We start from the raw sequence: 25,658 nt of genomic DNA, 5'->3' as shown, positions 1-25,658 counted from the left end.
CCCTCTGCTCCAGCCCCTCCTCAGAGCAGCACACTGTGGGTCACAGCGCTCCTGCCTACGCCACGCTGATCTTGGACAATATCCGCCCCTCGCCGGCTCCCCTCCAGTTGTCACTTGCTGCCCCCTGTCCCTCCTCTGAACCTTTGCTCCTCCTCGGCAGCCCTGCTCCTCTGTAGCTCCAGTGCACGAACGGTACAGCTCCTCGCTACAGCTCATCCGTCTCAGTAACCAGGGGCGTAGGAGACACCATATTTCTGGGGGAGACAGGGGCAGCCTTCATTGACCCCATACAAAGTACCCATGGTCTGAGAGCTGCAGGCTCCTATGAACCTACGCACTTACTTGCATAGTTCGGAAAGGAAAAGTGAAATAATGATTAAGGCGGACATGCGACAGGACACGGAGTAGACCTACAAAAGAACAAAAACAAAAGACGGAAAGAAGCCACAGACAACGGAACACGGAGACGACAGGAAACAAAGCGCAGCCCACTCCTGCAAAAGACACGATGGAAATAATAAAAACATGGCGTAAAAAAAAAAACTACCGCCCACCGCCGCATGTGTTCTAAAAAGGGCGGAGAGAGAGAAAATCACCGGAACGCCCACGAATCTGCTTGGAGAATTACTGACAGATCTCTCTTCCAATGGCTAGCCTCCATTTATGGAGCTAGCCAATGGAAGAGAGAGGCGGAATAAAGCCCCGTACTAAAAAACAAAAGATTTCGCCTGCGCGACACTGCTGCGCAGTGGACGCCAGGCGAAACCTAAAAAGACTGGGGATACTTACAAAGAGAAGCTGCAGAAAGAATTTGGGAAGCTGATAGAGGTTTAAAGTACTAACCAATGGCTTTCAGGCTCTCTCAAAACGAGTGTACACAATTTCCACCAACATTCCATCAGCCCTTGCTCTTCTAAAGGATGATTTAGGTCTTTTACAACAAGGACAAGCAAAGATGTAAGCAATAACACAATTAACCTTGAAAGCCGGTAAAGTGTCATGCAGCTCATACATGAAAGTGCCACGTTTGACACTTCAAATTTTACCTCAAGACGGAGAACTATGCAAAAAAAAGCATTACATACTCTTTTAGTACTGAGGAAATAGAAAGCACCCCATTTTTGTGGCAGAAGATCCACACATTACACTGCTCTTACATAAAGTGATCACCTTGCCTTTTGTATGATTGTCAAAACATACATCATTAGGATGATATGAAAAAGTACACCAAGCCTTCCTTTATATTGAATGGAAATCGCCATTTGAATTTCTCTGTTGGACACAAGAGAAGACAGCATTCATAAGCACATCTACATGCACCAATCTTCTGGGGCATTCACTCTGCACAGAGCAAACAATCCTTTCATGACTAGTTTTGCACATTTTTGGGCAACAACTGCTTCATGAATTCCTTCCTATCACACAATCTTATGAAATGTCCTTATTAAGTAAGGGCAAATGATAGTTGTTGTGGGATGACCTCCGGGTTTACCTCTTCCTCAACTGTTCATAAAAATTGTAAGATGTTGTGGTATTGCACTATATCCTCCTCCATGAACTATATTAATATTATTTAACCTCTCTGCCAGAAACTTTTGCCTTGCAAACAGCCTGGGTCTGCATCTAAAATTCAAAACATGCTGAAAACTCAGTTTCCAACCTCTTGGACATAGCGACAGATGGTTTTCTGAGATAGTGGGCAATAATAACAAAGCACTTGTACGGTAGTTCATCTGGCAACTGGTTCAGAGGGTGGGGTAATCAGGAGTTACTGTGCTCCAATTGTAACAATCAGAGTGTTTAACCTCTAGTGTTCTGTGACCACCTTACCATAGGACACAAATTGGGCACAAAGTACATCCCTGTAGCACTTGATCCTCATGGTAGGAAAGCAAAGCAGTATAAGGCTTACTCAACGAGGTGGTGTGTGTTACGAATTTACAACTCAGCAAGGCATATGAACATATAATAAACCAATGTCCAGTTAGTAATATTACTTTAATATTAAATACTAAACAAAAAATTACAAATGAGCTTTAAAACTATCCGAACTTTCTTGCCACTCTTTAACTGGAGGCCTGTGTCAGAATGTTTTGTAGTGTTAAACAATGTAAAGCTTATTCATAAGGCTTTTATCAACGTTCACAATATAAAACCAATTCCTACTACATCTATTAGAGAGTCCACTATGTGAAACCCATTCCAATTGCCTTCGTAAGACAGACCAAAATCTAAAACCCATTCTTATTACATATACCAATGTAAACACCATTTAAGTTATATCGGTCATTAGGTAAAACAGTTCATAATGTACTGGACTTTCTATGACCCATGCAAAGTCCCACCCTAATGTATTTGACACGGGCTCCGAGTTAACGTCTCCATCACTGATAGGCAATGGTACTATTTCACAGGCCGGCTTACTCAAGAGCTTCTTAATTAAAAGCTCATAAACATGATCGACAAAGGAGGAGAGACAAAGTCTAGGAGGGTCACATCAATACAGGACTCAAACCGAGCACCAAGTACACCCCTTTACCATTTAACTCTCAGGGTAATGAGGAGTTATATTCCAAGGCTTATTCAAGGAGGTGGTGTGGATTAGAAACTCTGAACAAAGCGTAATGGTTAATAAATCAATGTCCCAAGATTTTATTTTTGAAAAGATGATAGTACGACACACAACTAAATACTAACAAAAAATAACATACACAACGGAAAAAAGACCACTCAAGCCCATCATGAACAAGAAATATATGGAAGACAGTTTGTCAGTAATAAAAAAATGCAAAGCCCCTTTTCTATGGTGTTGTCAAAGCTTTCACAATATTAACTATCTCACAATTCTATGTCAGAGAGTTTACAATGTAAATACCCTTCTTAATGCACGAGTCCCAGAGTTTCAAAATGGAAAGCCGTTCCTAATTTTTTTTTAGTAGAGGTTGTGTTAACAATATTTTTATCACCCATTAGTAATTAGTAATGGGGAACTACTTCAGAAACTGGCTACCACGAGTCCTGTCCAATTAAATGTCCATAAAGGAGATGATCAAACAAAGGGGTGTAACCAAAGAACCTCTCTCTGTACTTTTGTAGTATTATTTTAAATGACATGAACTCTGGGTGCGCAGCCCCAGAGGAGGCTCCTTTTTAGCCAAGGAATAACAGACGTTGATGCTCAAAACGACCCCCCGAAAGATGGTCCGCTTGTGCAATGTCTGTCCCTTCTTAGCACCCACGTAGCCAACAAAGAGTTGGTCATCCACCCGGAACGGTCGTGTGAGGTCTAGGTAAAAAGAGAGCGCGCGTTTTGGGTCCAGACCATGGAGCCTCTCTTCCTCTTCCGAGGGATGCGTAGGCGGAACGAAGGTAGGCAAGGTGATGGACCTCCCAATGTGAAAGGCAGTAACCCCTTTGGGCATGAAAGAAGGATGAGTCCTCAGAACAACTTTGTCCGGATGGAGAGGGAGGAAAGAAGGCTAAGAGTAAAGTGCCTGGAGCTCACTCACTCTTCTGGCAGAGGTGATGGCAACCAGGAAAGCAGTCTTGAGTGTCAGAGACGAAGAGGGCAATTATGAAGTGGCTCAAAGGGCGCACACATCAGATAAGTAAGAACCAGGTTCAAGCCCCACTGAGGCATCACGAAAGGAAAAGGAGGGAACATGTGCGTGATGCATTTCAAGAATCTATTTAAAACTGGGGACTTGAAAAGAGAAGGCTGATCAGGAAGCCTTAAGAAGGCTGAAATGGCCCAGAGATAGCCCTTGATAATGCCCAGAGCAGAGCCCTGCTGGGCAAGAGAAAGAAGAAAGAGGAAAACTTCTAAAAGAGGGGCATATAGTGGATTCACAGCCTTTGCTGTGCACCATGCCACAAATTTGTTCCACTTTGCAGGCGTATACCGTTTTTGTGGAGTGGAGGGACACTTGGCTGCCAGAATGACATCAAAGACTTCAGGAGGCAAGTCAAATGGCCTCAACTGTCGCCGCTCAATCTCCACGCATGTAGGTGGAGACTGGACAGGTTCGGCCGGAGGACCGTCCCCTGCTGCTGCGACAGAAGGTCCTCCTGAAGAGGCAGACAAATCGGGGGATCGACTGACATGCTGAGTAGATCGGGATACCAGTACCTTCGTGCCTAATCAGGAGCCACAAGAATGACTTTGGCCCGGTCGCGCCTGATCTTCAGCACTCTGGGCAGAAAGGCTTACAACAGACCGCAGCTCCACTCGCGACGAAAAGCGTCTACGAACGCGTGCCGCCTTGGAAATTCCAAAGCACAGAACTGATAACATTGCGTGTTCTCTTCGGTGGCGAATAAATCTAACCAAGGCTCTCCCCACTGCTGAAAGAGACCTTGCGCCACGTCCGAGTTCAGATGCCATTCGCGATCCATCATGCACCGGCGGCTGAGTTCGTACGCCCAGGCGTTCAGGGAACCTGACCAGGTGTTGAACCACCAGGGAGATGCCCTGGTGTTCCAGCCATGTCCAGAGGTGCAGAGCCTCCTGACAAAGGGTCCACGACTCCACCCCACCCTTTTATTTGCAGTACCAGAAGGAGGTGGTGTTGTCCGTGAACAGCTGCAGTACACTTCCCCAGACAGAGGGAAGGAATGCCTTCAGTGTAAGTCGGATCGCCAGCAGCTCCAGAAGCTTAATATGGAGTCAGGACTCTGCCGGAGACCAGAGGCCTCTGATCTCCGCCTCTTCAATGTGCCCCCACCCCATCCCAGGAGGGACGCATCAGTCACCACTGTATGCAGGATTCCCGATCCGGGGGAGAGATCGGGAATGCGGTCTAGAACATGGAGGCCTGGATAACCAGACTCTCTGGGGTGGAGTGGGGTGGTGGACAGAAAGCAGGGGTCGCCCGGAGCCAGGCGGTGGCGTCGGGCCACGTTCCGATCCACAGGAGGCACTTTGGAGGGCCTGGACCAAGTGCCCATCAGAACGTTCGTAAGGGCCTCGTTGAACTGCAGCATAGGCTCCGAAGAGCTTACTGGTGGTTGAAGCACCTCAGTGAGGAGGTCAGTCCTCACGGCCGCTGCAGTGAGCTCAAGTGCCAAGGCGTTGGCTGCCTTGGCAAACACCACAGCATAAGTAGCCCCCTCCTCCGTAGCCACCGAAGGAGGAGAGAGAAACCCAGTTTCAGGCGATGTGTCAAGACCACTGGCATACCCCAGCTCATCTGCCCAGTCCTGACGTAACTGGCACTGCTGTGCCAGAGGGTCCTCAGAACCCTCCCAGTCCTCCCCTTCATCCGTGTCCTGATAAACAGGCATAAAGGACGGAGCCGGGTCGTAGGTGAAGGGCTCACTCATCGACACCGGAGACGGCGCCGTTCTGACGTTGGACCCGGACCGGGACTGAAACCTGGGACGGTGGCATCCGAGGACAGCGCAGGGAGTGGCACCGCCAAGAAACCGTCCGGTGAATGCCGCGCTTTATAAGTAATTTTTACATTACATTACATTACATTACATTACATTACAGGGGTCTGCGCCAGCAGGGGAGTCGTGAGGTCGACTGACATCGACCAGGATCCAGGCCTGGATCCCTGGGGGCCTGCGGCGCAGGTACCGAAGTCGCCGACGACGCCAGGGCCGAAGCCGCCGGCACGCTAGGAGCCCCAGTCGGACCCGCGGGGCCCGAAGGCGCACGGGCTGGCCTCAACGGCGGAAAGAGTCCTCATGGCCATGAAGAAATCTCGCCTGGAGTCGCATTAAGCCCAGGGACCGAAGGGTGTGGAGCTGGGCGCGACTCCTGCGGCTCCAGCTGTGCCTAGCGGGTGGTGCCACCCGAATCCTCTGCCAAGTCGCGAGACCGGTGAGGGGAGTCAGAAGAGCGATGTCGCTTCTTTGACTTTTTCTTTCCATGCCTCGACTTACCTGAGTGCGAGGACTTGGAGCGCGACGAGCGGTGATGGCTGCAGCTCCGCGACCAGTCCCAAGACTTCCTCCTCGACGAGAACTCGAGAGGCGCGGAGCTGACTGCCGGAGCATGAGAAGCTTACGGGATCGATCCCACCTAGCTTTCGAAGTCAAGACCGGGCATTCGGGGCACAACCTCTCGTCGTGGTCGGCCCCTAAACAGTAGAGACAACGGGGGTGGGGGTCGGCAACCGACATCAGTCGGTGACAGGGGTCGCACAGCTTGAAACCGGGCATCCCTTCCGGCACCAGGAGTCTAAGTCGACTCGAAAAAGATAGTCAAAAAGACCAAAAAGTTAGTCGAAAAGTGACTAAGGGTACTTGCTCTTCCCGGATCTGTGCTTGCTGACGCAGAAAAAGTAGAACTGACGTCAGCGCACGAGGGCGGCGTCTAAATACTCCGCAAACGTCATTCCGGAGATCAAGACGCCGATGACGGACATGGAGCCGCAGACGACGCCTACCGACGCGCAGGAATACTGCTGACGAAAACTTTCCGGATCCAGTCTGACGCCTGGGGATATTCTAAGGTAAGGAATCAATGGAGAAGGACTTCTCAAAGTGCAATTAGACCAATTATATGACTAATGTGGTAGGACTGATCCATTGCACAAAAGTTACAGTTTTTACCAGGGAGATTTTTTGGGGAGCAGAACTCGCACACCCATCAGGTACCAGCCACTCTAGAAAAACAAATAAAAAAGCTAACAGGGCTAAAACCAAATTATGATAAGCTACTCTGACAGTATTAATACAGTAGGTGGGATAGGGAAGCCCATAGAACCACTATTTAAGTTTCAACATTTATTGTGATGCATGAAGTCCGGAAGGCTACTTTTTCAACTTCTTGTATTCCACATGAGACCTCTGATTAAGATGGCACTCCACCCAGGGGTACAAAATTTAGCATGTTAAAAGACTTTGATGAAAGGAAGAAAACATTGAAAAGAAGACCTTTGCTTCGCTTGCCTAGCAGAAAGCATAGCTCGTTTATCACAGCAACAATTGGAATAAATTGAAATCATTAGAATTTAGTCAGAACTAGTCAGCAAAAGGTTGCAAACTTAAATATGCATATAAAATGCAAAATCAATGTCACTGTGGAAAAGCTCCTGGAAACCGATAGAACTGCTACAAAAAAATAACTGGGGAATGTAGAGCTACCATAAAAGTCAAATTATTTTAACAATCTGTTTAAAGATGAGTTAACAGATGAATAAGTTTGGAACTCTAAAGTGGATATGGCGTTTTCTATTGTTATTCTTGTAACCTAGATGTTATTCAAACATCAAAAACAGCAGATTTTCTACTAGAGTGCCAAGGTCTTTAATAGAGATGATAGATGATGGTAACTGGCCAACACCCTGCAGCAGGATTCAAAGGACTGGTGTTTCATTTTGGTTAAAGAAGCTTCCTCTGACTGCCCCTTTGAATAGTTTATCATATTGACTGATCTGAAATACCAATGCCGCACACCACACTTTAAACCACCTTACAAACTGTACAATACACGAACACCAGAAACCACTTCACTACTTTTCTACCGACAATTATCTCCTTTTGCAGTTCCCCACTCATTCAAGAAACCCCATTAGGTTACTCCCATGCAGTTACTTACTTTCAATTACATTTTCTGGGCTTCGGAGAAGTGATTTCTGAAGGGCCGGCAGAACTAACTCTTTAAATTCAGCGTGAGAGAGATGCCGGATCAATGGAGAGCAGTTATCCTAGAAGAGACAACCAGTCAACTGAAGAAAACTGGGTCAAACCACAAATAACAGAGCTAGAGAGAGACAAGCAATTGGCAGCTATTTCAGCTCAATTAACCAGAAATACTTCTGGTAGAGTGAGGTAAAACACAGATGCACTCATATTCCCTATTCATAAAGTAATACACAACCGGAGTCCACTCAAGATCAGCCAGTCGTGTCAGCGCAATAGTAACCAATAGTTTACTACTAATAGTCTCCAGAAGAAACCAACATGGTCTTGGAGATCCAAAGCCTACAGTAATCTAATTGTTGGGCACAATTTCAGACTAAACAGCCAAAGTGCTAATCAATCTTGATCTGTGAAACATGGAAAACTGTGTTTTGTCAGGCTCATTAACACGAAAACCATTAGAAGAGTGTGTGCTTTGTACTCTTGTTTTTTCTTGTTTCTTGAATAGGTGTGTCCATGTTAGGGCCCCACCTGTCCAACCCTATTTATTTTTCCTGAACATCAACACAACACGATAGGGTCATAATGTTGCCATAACTCGGGCTCTTAAATGACAACATGCTGGAAGAATGAACTATAAGTGTGTCAGGATCATCCCGGTCATCATGTAACTCTACTGTACGAGAGGCCTGCACAAGCATACAAACAAGCATATTAGCTTAACCTGCAAAGGGGTCAACATAATGTTGACATTAGTACAAGACAGTCATCATCTTAGTGTTACAACAAAGACAGTTTAAAGACCAAACTGGTACTCTTACCAGAAGATGCTTTTGCGGCTTCAGCTTACTCATCAGAATCATTTTCATGTAGAAATCCAACAGGGCACCCTGCAGGAAAGACCAAACCAGGTTTTCACATAAACTCTCATTCATCAACAAACGGCACAATCGCTATATTTCATCCCAGGTGCTCCACATTTACTCATTCCAGCCACTTGACAACTTCCTCAACTTTGTTCCTCATGAAATGAAGCACCCACAGAATCAACAAGTGGCACTAAGCGGGCTGGACCATATTGCAATGAGCATCAACTTCATGTTCTCAATCAAGTTCTCTACAATCTCTCCATTTTTCATCTCACTTAAACCAGCTTCCTTAGAGACATCCTCCCACCCACCAAACGAGTCCTCCATCTTCTCAGCAACTCGGCTCCCATAAGCCATGTCCCTGGTTTAATCATTTGCAGCTCTAGCACTACTTTATGAGAATACCCAACACCTTGATCTAAGACCCTGCATATCCAACATCATCACCTCAAGTACCAAGTACCTCAAGTACCACGTCATCCAAATGTTTCTACAGCCTTCATTCTCCATGCATCAGAGTTCTTGACTAACTAGGACACCCACAACTGCTGGACATTTTGTGCTTAAAGGTACTCACTGCACTTCCAGTATGTTTACATCACAGTTTTTCATGTTACTATTTTAATTTGATGTACAATATTCTGGATCACACACCCAGAAAATTCACTGGGTAATGGTCCTGCCACATGATCTGTCTCAAAGTGGGCCCTTAAGAAAAATAACACTGTAGCACAGCACTGCATTTAGCACTTGCCTTGTGTTTGTTAACTACTTCCATCTCTTTCTGAGTCATACAGAACTGCACCAGGAGTCCCAGCATCCCTGTGTAGTTCTGGTTGGGTTCCAGACCAAGGGTAGTGGCCAGGTACTGATCCACCAATCCAGGATTCTAAATAAAAATAGGACACCAATTAAAGCAAGGACAATGCATAGTACACAAAAGAGCTGATCCGAGTGATTGTAGGAGCAGACTATGAAAAGTAACCTCTTTCCAAAGATGGTTTAATTTCTTGACAACTCCTTGCACAGCATGCTGGTGTGAGCCTCCCAGCACTTCCATTAACAAGAGGCACTGAACTTCAACCTAAGAAAGAGAAAACAAACCTTTGAGGATCCATGCAACACGTTAGCATTCAATTACACCCAAGCAGCAGAACGCCACCTGTGCAACATCTCTTCCACCACCTACATCTGACAATTCAAGAAACTTACAAGTTTTTGCCATAATTCGCCTTGTCGTTTGTCAGGTGTTTGGAAGACAGTCGGCATGAGGAGGCCAGTCCAGGAGAAGGCCAATGCAGCAGCTGACCCGCTGCTCTTACTGCAAGATGGAAACAGAGAGCTATTTATATACTACCATGGCAAACCTGTTGCAATAGACAAACATTATAGCCACCGACCCAGCTACTAGACCACCTGAAATTATTCTTTCCAAGAGATCAAGAAAATAACTGTTGTGAAGACCATGACATTTAACATATGCCCTTCACTCAATTCAATAACCAGAGTACAGAGCTGGCCTTTTTATTTTTCATCACAAATTGGGGTCAGTGTTACTGCCTAGACCATTCATTCCACAACAGGCAAATAGGGAAGCATACTTGCCTATAATAACAAACTTACGGCCAACATGCAATGCTTTGGCTTCATTTTAGAAATCAATTCTATTTCAGTAAATAGTTTTAAAAGGGTCTTCGAGTAAAAGGTACAAAACGAGCTCTATTAGTAATTCCACATCATTAAGAATAAGGATTCTAAAAGTCACTTTTAGAGGATGCCTGGGTGAAGTTTTGAAGTTGTGTTTTGACATCATTCACTGGATGACTCATTTGACAGATAAGAGGCCAAGACTTTTTGTGTGTGCTGACCTCCTGCTCTGCTGTGACCCTTAACTAAGATGTCCTTAATCATTTTCACCTAATTTCTTACAATGTTTAACAGTTATATAACTAACTCCTGAGTGCTATCCAGAGGTTTACTTTATAGGGTGTATTGGTCTCACCTGGGAGCACCATTCTTGCCACCTAGCCCTGTGGACTGCAGGGACTGCAGCAGGTTCTTGGCTGCAACTTCAGGCTGTGACTCCACAAGCTGCTGGATGGCGGCACGAAGGGCCCGGCGAGATGTTGCATCTCTAAGAAAGAAAATGAAAGGAAACATAACATTAAAGAAAATTAGCTAACAATAGCAGCTCAAAAGATGCCAAAGAGTAAACTTTTTCAATCCTTACTACACTGCAAGGCCTGACTAATGGTAATATAGAACTATGTAAGTCTTCGTTAAACAAATATAACAAACCATTGAATCAAATAAGATTTAATAGCTAATCCAGATGATGAGGTATCAAGATGTTATCTACTGAGCAGCATGCACTGAGCCAACATTACTTTGATGGTGAAACAAAAGTTCTTTATGCTCAACATCTTGAACGATACTGCGGTACCTCAAGAAATCACCCCAAAAAAATATTACCTGTGGTAATACTCAAAGGCAGCAGTCATCAAACAGTTTATGATAAATATCAGTTATCCACCAAAATCAATTAAAAACAAAGGGAATGGGGGGCGTGGCCAAGTAAGATGGCGGATCAGTCGTGAACTTGCTCAGCTCCGGACCCCACCAATCGTGTGATGGGCTTTCTTGGAGTGTAGGGAAGGTGATACTCACCTCCCCAGTATCCGCTTCTTCCTGGGAGCTGCCTAGACGGTGGGAAATGTTGGCTGCGCTGGGGGACTGGTGAAGCAAGAGTCGAGCGGCGAGAGAGCAGGGTTCCCAGGCTCCGGGCGCCATTTTGTGGGTGCCTGAGCTGGGAGTTCCGTGAACAATCCTGAGCGCCGGTGTGGACAGTGGGGGCCTCCTCTGGCCTCGGGGGCGACCTCCTATCTGGTCGCTGTGGGGACGGCACGCTGGAAAGTGGATTGGCGCCTCTGGCGGAAAGAAGAGCGAGTGCTTCTGCGATGCCACCATCTTCCTGGCAACGCGCTGCGGCTGCTCAGTCAGAGCTGAACGGCGGCGGGGGCACACCATGGCCTTGTGATGTAGTGCGGCTGGGCCCCCTCATCTTATTCTCAGGAGGAGCCTGCCTGATCTTAAGATGGCGGAGATTTTGGGACAGATGGTGGCGGTGGCGAGGAGAGCGAGACCTTGATTGTGCTGCAGCCGGTGTGTCATGGAGAGAGGGTGAGGCGAGCGGCCTTCTGAGGGAGGTCGACCTTGGATTTAGTAGGGAAGCAGACCCACATATGAACAATAGTTACTTACCTGTAATCTGTGGTTCTCCAGTATTGGTGTCTGTCATAGATTCACATGCCTGAATCATTCCCTGTCGTCGGAGTGGGAGTCCCACGGTACATAAAAGAGCAACACTATGCCATAATAACATAGAAAAAACCTGGTAATAACCAACCACCAGGAAGTAAAGTAGCCTAAGCTACAGGAGAAAAAAACTTCCACACTCATGACTATCCTAGTCATTTTGTACAGCCCAAACTGCAGCCAATCAGGCGACAGCTCCCCCACCAGAAAGTTTTCCCCAGAGGCTCAGGCTCTCAGATTTTCTCACACAGGAGTGATGAAAAACCAATCTAGCCTGGAGAACCACAGATTACAGGTAAGTAACTATTGTTCTTCTCCAGTATATGGGGTGTCTTTGATAGATTCACATGCCTGAATCAAAGTAGATTGCAGTATATATCCATGCTTGGAAGACGCTATTTGTAGCATAAGTCTGTACATATGAAAAACACATGATCATATAGTAAAATGCCTCATTTCTAAAAGTATGAAATTTGCAGTTACATGAGAATGTACATAATAATAAGCCTAAATAGGCATCTGAAAAGCAGTAAGAGGGTGAGGGAAACAGAGGCTCACCTTATCTGAAAAGATTCTGCAGAACTGCTTGACCCACTGAAGCATCAGTCTCACTGGCTGCATCCAAACAATAGTGTTTGGTGAAAGTATGCCTGCTGGACCAGGTTGCTGCTCTGCAGATCTGCTGCAGAGGAACTCCAGCAAAAAGAGCAGTCGAGGAAGACACAGCTCTTGAAGAGTGAGCCCTTGGAGTTGCTTGTAAAGGTCTTCCTGCTTGTACATGGCAAAAGTCAATAAGCCGCAGAGATCCATCTAGCTATTGTTTGTTTAGACACTGCATGTCCTTGTCGAATTTTTCCATAAGCGACAAACAATTGATCAGATTTGCGTATTGCATAGGTCCTTTGCAAATAGAACTTTAAACACCTCTTGATGTCAAGTGTATGCAATGCCCTTTCCGCAGGGGATTGCGGGTTAGGAAAAAATGTTCTTAAGATAACTGGTTCGTTCGGGTAAAAGTGTGAAGGCACCTTAGGCATACATTTTGGGTAAGTGCGGAGCACTACTGAACGAGACGTGAACTGTAAGAAAGGTGGATGAACAGTGAAAGTCTGAACATCACTGACTCTTCTTGATGAAGTCAAAGCTAACAAAAGAGACACTTTCCATGTAAGAAATTTTAGATCCACTTTGTGAATTGGTTCAAAAGGGTGGCGCATGTGCTGCGCTAACACTATATTGAGATGCCATGATGGAGGTGGATGACATACCGGAGGAACCATTATGAAAAGTCCTTTAAAGAACTGCTGTATTATTCTTCAAGAGTAAAGCAAAGTGGACCCATCCTGACGATACCTTGAAATGGCTGCCAGGAAAACTTTTAGTGTTGCGTGGGATAAACCTGATCTTGCCAGGTGTAAGAAAAAAGGCAATATCTGATCCGGCCTTGCTTGGAAAGGATGAATCCCAGCAGAGTGATACCAGCTACATAATCTTTTCCATTTAAGTCTGTATGTCTTTATCGTAGCAGGTGCTCTTGCTTTTGCTAGTACCTCCTTACAATCTGCAGGCATATACAGATGGGCGAATTCAAGGTACTCAAGCGCCAAGCCGCTAATTTCAGAGAAGCTGGGTCTGGATGGTGAATCTGACCGTCCTGAATGGAGAGGAGATTCGGTATTGGTCGAAACTGAATTGGTTCGCACTCCGATAGGAGAAGGAGCTCGGTGACAAGGCCACCTGGGGGCGATGAAAATCAGGCGACACGGTTCTTTCTTAATCGTCTGGAGAACACTGGGAACCAACGGCATCGGAGGAAAGGCGTAAGCATATATTTGAGACCAGTTGATCGAAAACGCATTCCCCTGAGAGTCCTTGTGGGGATGCCAGTTTGCAAAGAACAGGCATTTGCTGTTCTTCTCAGTCGCAAAGAGGTCTAGATCTGGATGACCCCACTGTTTAAAAATCTGATCCACCGTTGGTTGATGAAGTTCCCATTCGTGGGTGGGTACCGTCGACCTGTTGAGGGTATCCGCAAGAACGTTTGCAGTTCCCGGTACACGGATAGCCAAAAGATTGATTCTGTGTCTTATTGCCCATGCCCATATTTCCTGGGCTTCTTGAGACAGACGAACCGACCGGGTTCCTCCCTGTTTATTCAAATAATGCATGCTTGTAATATTGTCTGTGCGACCGAATACCGTGGCCCCTTGAATGACTGCGCGAAAGGACTAGAGGGCTAAGAAGATGGCTCTTAACTCCAACAGATTGATGTGCCAGACCTTTTGTTGAGGGCTCCATCTCCTGCTGACCGTCAGCCCTTGAAGATGTGCTCCCCAACCCTCGAGGGATGAGTCTGTGGTAATTGTGAAGTTTGGTACGTCTTGAAGGAACGCGCAACCCTGTTGTAAATTTCTCTCCTGAATCCACCAGAGAAGGGCTCCTCGGATGCGAGGGGTGATTTGGATGAAATCTTCGAATGAGCCGGAGACCTGCAGCCATTGCAGGTTGAGTTCTTCCTGAAGAGGCCTTATCTTGAGGCGGCAATTCAGTTTCAAAGGAATGCAAGAAGAAGTCATCCCCGGAAAAGACTTGAACTGTCGGACTGAAACTGACTTTCTTGCTAGTAAAGTCCGAGCCATATCTTGTATCCTTTCTTGTCTCTCGTCCGATACGAAAGCTCGGACCAGTTGTGTGTCCAAGGCTGCTCCCAAGAAAGCTCGTCTTTGGGACGGTTCTAGCTGTGACTTGCTGAGATTGATGGAGAGACCCAGTGACTGGAAGAGAGACAGACACCGATAGACGTGGTTGTCTGCGTTTACGTAAGAACTTGCCTTGATAAGCCAATCGTCTAAGTAGGGAAATATTTGTATTCCCTCCAGCCAGGACCTTCGTAAACACCCTGGGCGCTGAACGCAGCCCAATGGGGTGGACCTTAAATTGAAAATTCCTGCCAGCCACTCTGAAACGCAGGAACTTTCTGTGATGGGTTAAAATGGTAATGTGGAAATAAGTATCTTGAAGGTCCAAGGTGGCCATGTACTCTCCCGCCGAAAGAAGATGCAGTATTTCTTGGAGCTATAGCATCCGAAACGTTAGCTTTCTCAAGTACGTGTTGAGGGCATGAAGATCCAGAATTGGACGCCATTCCCTAGATTTCTTCTTTATTAAAAAGAATCTGGAATAGAATCCTGATCCTCTCTGAACCCGAGGGACTTTTTCGATTGCTCCTTTTTTAGGTCTCGCTATTCGATGCGCACGCATCGAGCTTGCGAGGATATAGGGCTTTAAACAAACTTTAACTAACTGGGCGATTTGGTGCTGTGCCCGTGGCTTTTAGGTCAATGCGCAAGCGCATTGACCTAAAATGCGCGTGCACATCACCAAATCGCCGTCTGTTCCCTCAGCCGCACTCCAGGCCCCTGCTGCTTTCACACCCTCTCCCCGCTCCGCCCCCTCCCCTGCCCGCCGTGTCGCATTTCTCCTCCCCCCTCCCCTTCTCTGCCTTCCCTCCCACACCTCTCACACATTCATAGCATTATTCCCAACACTCGGGATTTTGTCACTGTAGGCAATTGTTGCTTCACCTTTTTAAAAACAGGGTCCTAACATGAGGAATAAAGCTGCAGGGTAACATCTGCTTAAGAAATGTATATGGATGATTTATGCAGGGAAATTAGCTTAGTAACATGCTCACTGCTGACGTGTGTGCATGCTGCGGACCACATATTCAAAACCTGGAAAGGCCAACTCAGCTTTCGACCTTCTGAGCTATTGAGAAACAATTCAATTGTGTAGCAGTTCCACAATATGTTAGTGCTTCTAAATGGAAAAATCTGAAATAACTCAGTACGAAAAAAGTGGGCACTTTGAAAACAGGCTTCTTTCCGTTAACAATTCTTTAGTTAATCCTTTGGCACACAGACCATTAAACGTGCTAATACTACATTCATGCGGACTTACATTTTCCGATGAAATAATTGAAAAGTACATTACTGACTTGTGATCTGTTTTTAAGCAAAGGGGGAAACAATCATGAATAACAGTGGGCCAAGTCGATCAACTAAGTTCAATTAACACAAAATCAGCAACTTGTCAGACTTCTAGAGAACATCTAAGGTTTTTTATGTACGTCTGTCCTCTGTTGTTTATCAAATACACACGGCAAGATCTATTAAAAATACCACAGAAGTGACTTGAAATTTAAACGTACAAATAGGCACACACAAGTTTCTTGCCCACAGATTTCTCTTGTTTTCACCAAACCGGTTCTACACGCTTCTCAGCGTGCGCTCTGACTCAGGCCGGCACATCTCCTCCCCTAATTATTCACTGCATGGCCTGCTACAGAGCGCACGCTGGGAGAAGCTTGTGGTAGGAAGGCTGCAGCCGTGTATATCCTTTTCCTCTCCTTGCCCCTTTCTCATTATGTCTGACTTGTTAAATGATTGTCCTATACTCATAGCATTATTCCCAACACTCGGGATTTTGTCACTGTAAACGAGATCTCTTGAGGCCGGTTTAAAATGAGTTTGTCAGTGCAAAGAAACCACGCTGCTGGCAAACGTTCCCTTCACAAACGGACTTTGATGACTTCTGTGTAGAATGTTCAAAATAAATGTTGCGCCTTTACACCTCCATCCCACTCGTCTTATTCCTCCTAAAAGAACTTAATTAAAAAAAAAGTGCAAATGTGTCTAGCTTCACCTTTCTTAATAACTCGACTGACAACATAACTCCAGTATGCAAACAACTTATTGATCTATTGCAGCATAAGGATTCATTTATTAATCAGTGTTCTTCTGATACTGGCCATGACGTGTTAGTAACGTGAATACCATCAGTTGTAGTGATACTCGTGAAGATAAATATTTCAATGTTCCTATTATTTCAACACGCGCTGTTAATTTTAGCATATTTCCTAGCGGTTTCTGATCTTAGTGGGCTTTAAGTGTGTATTTCCACTGTCCTACATTATTGATAAGTGGTTAGAGGTCTACATTTGCAATGCCAATAGTCTCTCTCCCTTGCTCCCTCTAGCTCCCTCTCTCTCTATCTCACTCCCTCTAGCTCCACCACCACCACATCCACCACCACCACCGCATCCACCAACACCACATCCACCACCACCACCACCACATCCACCACCACCACCACATCCACCACCACCACCACATCCACCACCACCACCACATCCACCAACACTTTAACCACACCCACCACCACCACATCCACCACCACTACATCCACCACCACCCCATCCACCACCACCCCATCCACCACCACTGCATCCACCCTCACCACCGCATCCACCACCACCACATCCACCACCACATCCACCATCACCTGCACATCCACCATGACATCCACCGCCACATCCACCACCACATCCACCGCATCCACCACCACCGCATCCACCACCACCACATCCTCCACCACCACATCCTCCACCACATCCACCGGATCCACCACCACATCCACCATCACCACCACCTCCACATCCACCATGACATCCACCTCCACATCCACCACCACATCCACATACACCGCATCCACCACCACCACATCCACCACATCCACTGCATCCACCACCACATCCAACACTTCCACCACCACCGCATCCACCACCACCACATCCACCACCACATCCACACCCACCACCACATCCACACCCACCACCACATCCACCACCACATCCACCACCACATCCACCACCACATCCACCACCACATCCAACACTTCCACCACCACCGCATCCACCACCGCATCCACCACCGCATCCACCACCACCACATCCACCACCACATCCACACCCACCACCACATCCACACCCACCACCACATCCACCACCACATCCACCACCACATCCAACACATCCAACACCACTTCCACCACCACCGCATCCACCACCACCACCGCATCCACCACCACCACCGCATCCACCAACACCACATCCACCACCACCACCACATCCACCACCACCACCACATCCACCACCACATCCACCACCACCACATCACCACCACATCCACCACCGCCACCACCACCACATCCACCCCCACATCCACCACCATCACCACCACATCCACCATCTCCACCACCACCATATCCCCCAGATCCACCACCACCACATCTATATGTGTGTGGCTCTGTGTGTTTGTAGGTGCAAATGCAATGTTCTTGGATTTTCGTCACAATAACATACACTGAACATAATCTTCACAAAAGTTATTTACAAACGTTTAAGCTATTGCCATTATAAATTACAATAACTTTTATTTAAGTATTAATTATTTACAAAATTAAAAGCCATTGTTATTTGTAATATCAATACATCTAAGTCACGTAAATACAACACACATTGCATTACAAATGCTATAGGTGTCACATTTGCAAAAGTTAAAACTATTGACATTGTAACTGACAAAGCTATTCATTTTGCTACTTTCAAAACCAACACATACATTAAAAAAGTGTCATTTACAATAACAATAGCTCAAACTTTCCTAATGCGAGACCTATTGCATTTCCAATGCTTGTTTAACATCAGATTGATCTGGGAAAACAACTCCTTGAGATGAGCTGGAGGTGGGCCCTTTGGGGGATCATTTGGAGGAAACTTTTTGAATTCGAGGGCATGGCCCTTGGCCACAATGTCCAAGACCCACCTGTCCGACGTTATTGAGGACCATTTTGAGTAAAATTTTGAGATCTGTCCTCCAATTTTTATGTGGGAATGCGGCAGTAGCAGTGGCAGGTGATGAAACTCATTGCCTTTTATTTGAATCCTTTCCGCGGTAGGCAGGCTTTCTTTTATTCTAGGAATAATTTGTCTTGCACTGGCCTTAGTAATGGAAACGTTGGGATTGGTAACGTTGATTCCCTTGTCTGTAGGAAGATTGTTGATTATAACTTCCTCTAGTGAAATGAAATGAAATGAAATGAAAAATTCCATTTATATAGCGCATAACCACCCGGAGGCCTCGCAGCGCTTTAGACTGATTATTGTATCGGGCTACTGGGTGAATTAGTACGCTTTTGAAAACAGGTGGGTTTTTAAATCTCTCCTAAATGACATTCGGTTGTTATTTTGTCTAAGGGTTAGAGGCAGGGAGTTCCAGAGTTTCGCCGCTGTATGAGAGAAAGAGCGGCCGCCCCAGCGGGCTTTCTTGATTTTTGACATGGTAGCCAGATGCAATGAGGCCGAACGAAGAGCTCTGGATGGTAAGTAAGGTAACACTAGGGAGTACAGAACTGCCGGGCCAGTTCGATGGAAAGATTTGTGCAAAATGCACATGGCCTTAAACTGTGTTCTGGCAGCCACTGGAAGCCAATGAAGTTCTTTTAAGGCATTCCTTGCTGATTGCCAGCGGGGGATGTTAAACAATAGACGGGCGGCACAGTTTTGGGTGACTTGGAGTTTTTTAGTCACTGCTGCCGGGGCTCCTAGATATAGAACGTTTCCATAGTCCAGGCGAGAGAGTATCAGGGCCTGGACCATGACCCTTCTCGCCTGAAATGGAAGTAGGGGGAGCACTTTGCGGAGCATTTTCATTAGTCCCACACAAATGGAAGCTGTTTTAGTAGCTTGGACTGAGAAATCCAGCGCTCTATCAAGCCAGATTCCTAGGCTCTTTATTTGGTCCTTAGGAGGGGGGGGGACACAGAGGCATGTAGGCCAGCCAGAGGCTAAGGAGGTTGGGGAGGGGTTACCTAGTAACATGATCTCAGTCTTCTCCCCGTTGAGTTTGAGGTGGGAGAGTTGCATCCACTTAGCAACAGCCTCTAGACAAGGGCCCAAGGTGTTAGACGAACCCTCATTGTGGTCCAGAGAGACCACAAGTTGGGTATCGTCTGCGTAGGTGACAATTCGCACACCAAAAGGGAGGACTATCTTCTCTAGAGGCTGCATATAGACATTAAAAAGTGTGGGGCTCAGGTAGGAGCCCTGTGGAACCCCACAGCTAAGCGGATGTTTTGATGATGCCACCTCTCCCTCAAACACCTGAAAAAAGCGTTCCTCCAGGAAGGAGGTCAGCCAAGTCAAGGCCGCGCCCGACACTCCCATGCCCTTCAAACGATGTAAAAGTGGACAATCCACATCCTCTAGCACCCCGAATGGGCGGCTTCCGAAATTGTAAGGTACCAAGGGACCTGGCTGTCTCAGTGTCTTTTTTGATTGTCTGCAAGGCTTCCTCTACCTGCGGGCCAAACAAAAATTCTCCATCGAAAGGCATGTCCAACACCTTAGCCTGCACCTCCTGGCGGAACGAAGTCGCTCTTAGCCAGCCTTGCCTGCGTAAGACAGCAGCCCCGGCTAACTGTCTGAAACCAGTCGAAGCCACATCAACTGCAGAATCAATCTCAGACGAGATTCTCTCCCCCTCCTGCAGTATTTTCAGAGCTTCTGCTTTGGAAGGTTCTGGAAGCATGTTGATATACGGCGAGATGTCAGACCACATTTGCCGGTCATATCTGCCCAGGATGGCTAAAGAGTTGGCAGCCCGGACTGTAGTTGCTGCCATTGTAGACACACGCTTCCCAATAGCATCCAGACGCCTGCCGTCTCTATCCAGTGGGGCTGCGATTGGAGAGGAAGGATTTCTAGATCGCTTCTGTGCAGCTTGTATGATCACCGAATCCAACTTCGGGTGTCCTATAAGGCAAGCTGGGGACCTTTCAGGAGCCTTATATTTTATATCTATTCTCAGCAATACTGGAGGGATAGATGCAGGCGTAGATATCACCTTAATTCCCTCTTTCCAAATGAAATCAATAATTGGTATTGACTTAGTCTGCTTCCTTGGCTGGTCTTTGAAATCATAGAGGAAGCATTCCTGTTGTGTAGTCTCCATCTGAATATGGAAACGTTGTGTAGCTCTTTCCATATGAAGATGAGTGACCACTGTGCCTGTAACAAGGCCGGGTCACCCCTCCTGCTCCTGACGCCGATTTCCTGCCGTAGCTGACCCCGAGCGACCCAGCCGCCGCTGAGCCGCCCACCTGCCTGCACAGATTTCCCGCCGCTGCCTCCCTGCGACCCCGCCCACCACCAGCCCATTCGCCGCCCCGCTCCCGCCACCCAGCTGACCCGCCCTCTCGGCTCCTTACTTATGACGCCCCCACAGCGACCGCGCAGCAGACGCGCGCAGCGGGAGCACCGATTGAGCGCCAAAGGTAAGCCCGTCTGCGCCTGGACCGCACCCAGCGCCAGGACCCCTGGTCCCCACCGCCGATGCAAGACTTCACGACAGACCTACGACGCCACCACTCTCAACGCACTCAATGCCGGCCGGAACCCTGCCTGCTACCGAGCCACCCCGAGACGCACCAACGGACCCTTCGCCTGCAAAGCCTGCCACTTCACCTGCCACCGGACCTGCACCGCCCCCGCCGACTCCAACACTAACAGCAACCACCTGAAGTGCATCCTGCTGAACACCCGCTCCGTCCACAGGCACGCCGTGGAACTCTGGGACCTGCTCGACACAACTGCACCGGACGTCGCCTTCCTCACCGAAACCTGGATGAATGCCTCCTCAGCGCCCGACATCGCCACAGCCCTCCCGGACGGATACAAGATCACCCGGAAGGACCGCGTCAACCAGACGGGAGGAGGCATCACCATCGTACACAAGAACACCATCCGCATCTCGACTAACTCCGACAAAACCTTCTCCGCCGCCGAGCACCTGCACTTCCAGATACACACCGGCCCCAAGACCACCCTCAGAGGCACCCTCATCTACAGACCACCGGGACCACGCACGCAGTTCAGCGAAGACATCGCAGACTTCATCACGCCCTTTCCTCCGCCGACTACATCCTCCTAGGGGACCTCAACTTCCACCTGGAGAACAACAGCGACAGAAACACCACCGCCCTGCTAGACAACCTCGCCAACCTCGGACTCAAGCAACTGGTGGACACCCCCACCCACTACGCCAGACACACGCTTGACCCAGTCTTCTCATCCAGCAAGCACGTCTCCTTCAGCCACGCCACCGGACTCCACTGGACAGACCACAGCTGCGTCCACTTCAGCTTCAGTAGAACTACGACCCACCACCAACCGCAACGGGTCCCCCACCGCAGCTGGAGCAAGATTACCGCCGAGCAGCTCACCGCCTCCCTCAGCCAGAACACTCCCACCAGCACAACGGACCCCAACGTAGCAGCCAGCAACCTCACCAAGTGGCTGACCGCCTGCGCCGATTACCTCGCACCACTACACAACCCTCCCAGCAGACCCGGCAGCAAGAAAACCCCCTAGTTCACCAATGTACTCAAGGAATCCAAGAAGAACTGCCGCACCCTCGAGAAAGCCTGGCGGCTCAACCACACCACAGACAACTGGACCGCCCTCAAGCACGCCACCGCAAACACCATCAACTGATCCGCGCCACCAAGAAGACGGCACTCAAAGAACGACTGGACAACAACGCCCACGACAGCAAGGAACTCTTCAGCATCGTCAAAGAGTTCTCCAACCCCAGCGCCGGAACCAACGACATCACTCCCACGCAAGACCTCTGCGACTCCCTCGCCTCGTTCTTCCACCACAAGATCGCCGACATACACAACAGCTTCGACTCACAGACCACGCACCCTACCACCGAACCAACGCCCGCCACCACCACCCTCTGCAACTGGACCCCGATGAGCACCGAAGACACCACCCGCACGATGAACTCCATCCACTCAGGATCACCAACCGACCCGTGCCCACACCACGTCTTCAACAAAGCCGCCGCCACCATCGCACCCCATCTCCGAGACGCCATCAACTCCTCCTTCCACACCGCCACCTTCCCGGAGAGCTGGAAGCATGTCGAGCTGACCGCCCTCCTGAAGAAACCAACGGCGGACCCCACCGACCTCTAGAACTACCATCCCATCTCGCTCCTTCCTTTCCCGGCCAAAGTCATCAAGAAGACCGTCAACAAACAACTTGCCGCCTTCCTCGAGACGAACGGATCCCTCGACCACTCGCAGTCCGGATTTCGGGCCAACCACAGCACCGAGACCGCCCTGATCGCAGCAACCGACGACATCAGAACCCTGATCGACAACGGGGAAACAGCGGCCTTCATCCTCCTGGACCTCTCCGCAGCGTTCGACGCGGTCTGCCACCGAACCCTAGTGAAGCGCCTCAGCAAAATCGGAATCCGAGAGAAAGCGCTGGAATGGATCATCTCGTTCCTCACCAGAAGAACCCAGAGAGTCCGCCTCCCTCCGTTCAGATCCGAGGCCACCGAAGTCATCTGCGGCGTACCACAAGGATCTTCTCTCAGCCCGACCCTCTTCAACGTCTACATGAGCCCCCTCGCAGCCATCGCACGCCAACACCACCTCAACATCATCTCCTACGTCGACGACACCCAGCTGATCCTCTCCCTCACCAACGATCCCACCACCGCCAGAGCCAACCTACACGAAGGGATGAAAGACGTCGCCGACTGGATGAGGAACAGCCGTCTTAAACTGAACTCAGACAAGACGGAAGTCCTCATCCTGGGATCATCACCCTCCGCCTGGGACGACTCCTGGTGGCCCCCGGCCCTGGGCACCGCCCCCAAACCAACGGACCAGGCACGCAACCTGGGCTTCATCCTGGACTCCTCCCTGTCAATGACCAGACAAGTCAACGCCGTTTCTTCCTCGTGCTTCAACACCCTTCGCATGCTCCGCAAGATCTTCAGATGGATTCCCACTGAAACCAGGAAGACCGTCACCCAGGCACTCGTCACCAGCCGGCTGGACTACGGGAACGCCCTCTACGCCCGAACCACAGCCAAACTCCAGAGAAGACTCCAACGCATCCAGAACGCCTCCGCACGACTCATCCTGGACATCCCCCGACACAACCACATCACCAGACACCTGAGAGAACTGCACTGGCTCCCCGTCAGCAAGAGAATCACGCTCAGACTCCTCACCCACGCAAACAAGGCTCTACACGGCCTGGGCCCCAAGTACCTCATCGACCGCATGACCTTTTACACGCCCACGCGCCAGCTACGATCAACCAGCCACGCACTCGTCACCATACCACGCATCCGCAGAGCCACCGCCGGAGGAAGATCCTTCTCCTACCTGGCAGCCAAGACTTGGAACTCCCTCCCCATTCACCTTCGACGTACCCAAGACCATCTCTCCTTCAGGAAGCAACTCAAGACCTGGCTGTTCGAGCAGTAACACACCCCTCTCCCCCAGCGCCTTGAGACCCTCCCGGGTGAGTAGCGCGCTATATAAATGCCATGATTGATTGATTGATTGATGGAATCCTCCAACATCCACTGGAAGTGAATCTGCGGTAACCGGAGGTTAAGGAGAAGGTGTTTGGACCTGATAATCGTCCCACTCAGACAACAAGGATCTGTCATCAACTTCACCTTCCTCTCTCTCTTCTTCGTCAGAAGATTGGTATTCTTCAGGATGATGGGAAGCTACAGGCGGAGGAGGCCTTGGAGACCTGAGATCAGACATGGACGTTTGCACTACAGGTGTTTGGATGCACATTGCCTGCTACCTCAGAAGGTGGAAAACGCCTGTAATAGTTATTCAGCATGTGCTGTAAATTCGGTAGCAATGCTACCGGCATCTGAGCTGTGGGGGCACCAGTAATGGGTGATGTTACATGCTCAGGCGAAGATTGGCCATCTTTATCGTCCTCTTCTTGGTACTTGATGTGCAATTCCGAAGGACTTGTTGCTGTTCCAAACCTTTCCTCCAGGTCAGAATCTGCCTCACTACCAGAGTCCAGCAACTTGTCAGGGACTTGCAAGGGTACTGTTTGCGGTGATAGGTGTATTGGAGATAAAGGTTCTAGTCCAGAACCGCGGCTCTGAAGCAAGGAAGGCTTCGGTGTAGATGTAAACGCCGTAGAAGGTGACCAAACCTGCATGGTGGTACATGTAGACAGTTGCGGCGTCGACGGCGGCACCATCGACGGGCTCGTCGACTGGGGCTTGGATCCTGACGATGAAAAGGTCGTCGTCGACGGTAAAGTTGTCTTCGCCGATGAGGAAGGTTTCATCGACAAAGGAGACTTCGTCGCCGAAGGAGCCTTCGTCGAACGGTCTAGTTGTCGACGGTGTAGGTGTCGTCAACGACCTCATCGACGAGGGGATGGTCGTCGACGATGATGATGGAGCAACCGTCGATGGTGGCGTCGACGATGAAGCTATCGTCAACGGAATCTTCTTAAGCTTGGCCGTTGATGGGGCGCTGACGATGGCAGATGAAGATTATCTCGTCGACGAGATAGGATTGACAGAGACATAGACCAACTTCGACGGAGAAGACGCCGTCGACATAATCATCTCTGGTTTAGGCAAAGAGAAAGTTACCATAGACGTAGATGTTGCGTCAACGGAAAACTCTGTTGACGACTCCTTCGTCATCGACGACAGGGTCTTCTTCTAGGTAAAATCTTCTCAGAAGCTGTTTTTTAAGGTAAATTTTTGGTCGCTCTTCTCGGGGGTGTGGATGGCAAAAGTTTGCTCTTAGCAGGGGGAGTAGGTATGTAACTGTTACCACGGATTTTTACAACGCATACCATTACCACGCATACATTTACAACGCAAGTCATTTTACAACGCGTACCTTTACAACGCAATACACTACAACGCACATACTATTACAACGCATACCATTACAACGTAAGTATTATTATAGGTAAGTTTATCTTTTTTTAAATATTTTTTAGTGGTATTTGGTTATGGGGTACAGGGGTATTTTTACGTTTTAGGGCTGGGTATGGGTTTTGGGGTACAGGGGTATTTTTAGCTTTTAGGGCTGGTTTGGGTTTTGGGGTACAGGGGTATTTTTAGGTTTTAGGGCTGGGTTTGGGTTTTGGGGTACAGGGGTATTTTTAGGTTT

General features: G+C 48.4%; 1 protein-coding gene across 2 annotated transcripts in view; it reads right to left on the bottom strand.

Moving 5' to 3' along the window:
- Positions 1-25,658, bottom strand: part of GCN1 (GCN1 activator of EIF2AK4) — a 746,722-nt gene that overhangs the window by 605,175 nt on the left and 115,889 nt on the right. For both annotated transcript variants that reach the window (XM_086942874.1, XM_086942875.1), the window contains exons 4-9: positions 10,465-10,596; positions 9,675-9,783; positions 9,448-9,546; positions 9,217-9,351; positions 8,415-8,483; positions 7,550-7,658 (exon numbers count right to left, since the gene is read on the bottom strand). In XM_086942874.1, the coding sequence (XP_086799000.1) occupies positions 7,550-7,658; positions 8,415-8,483; positions 9,217-9,351; positions 9,448-9,546; positions 9,675-9,783; positions 10,465-10,596 (653 nt within the window). The remainder of the gene's footprint in view (positions 1-7,549; positions 7,659-8,414; positions 8,484-9,216; positions 9,352-9,447; positions 9,547-9,674; positions 9,784-10,464; positions 10,597-25,658) is intronic.

Source organism: Lissotriton vulgaris, chromosome 11 (genome assembly GCF_964263255.1).
Source record: "Lissotriton vulgaris chromosome 11, aLisVul1.2, whole genome shotgun sequence".
Taxonomy (NCBI): domain Eukaryota; kingdom Metazoa; phylum Chordata; class Amphibia; order Caudata; family Salamandridae; genus Lissotriton; species Lissotriton vulgaris.
Note: the sequence above shows the minus strand (reverse complement) of the source record. Positions and strands in the feature narration are given on the sequence as shown.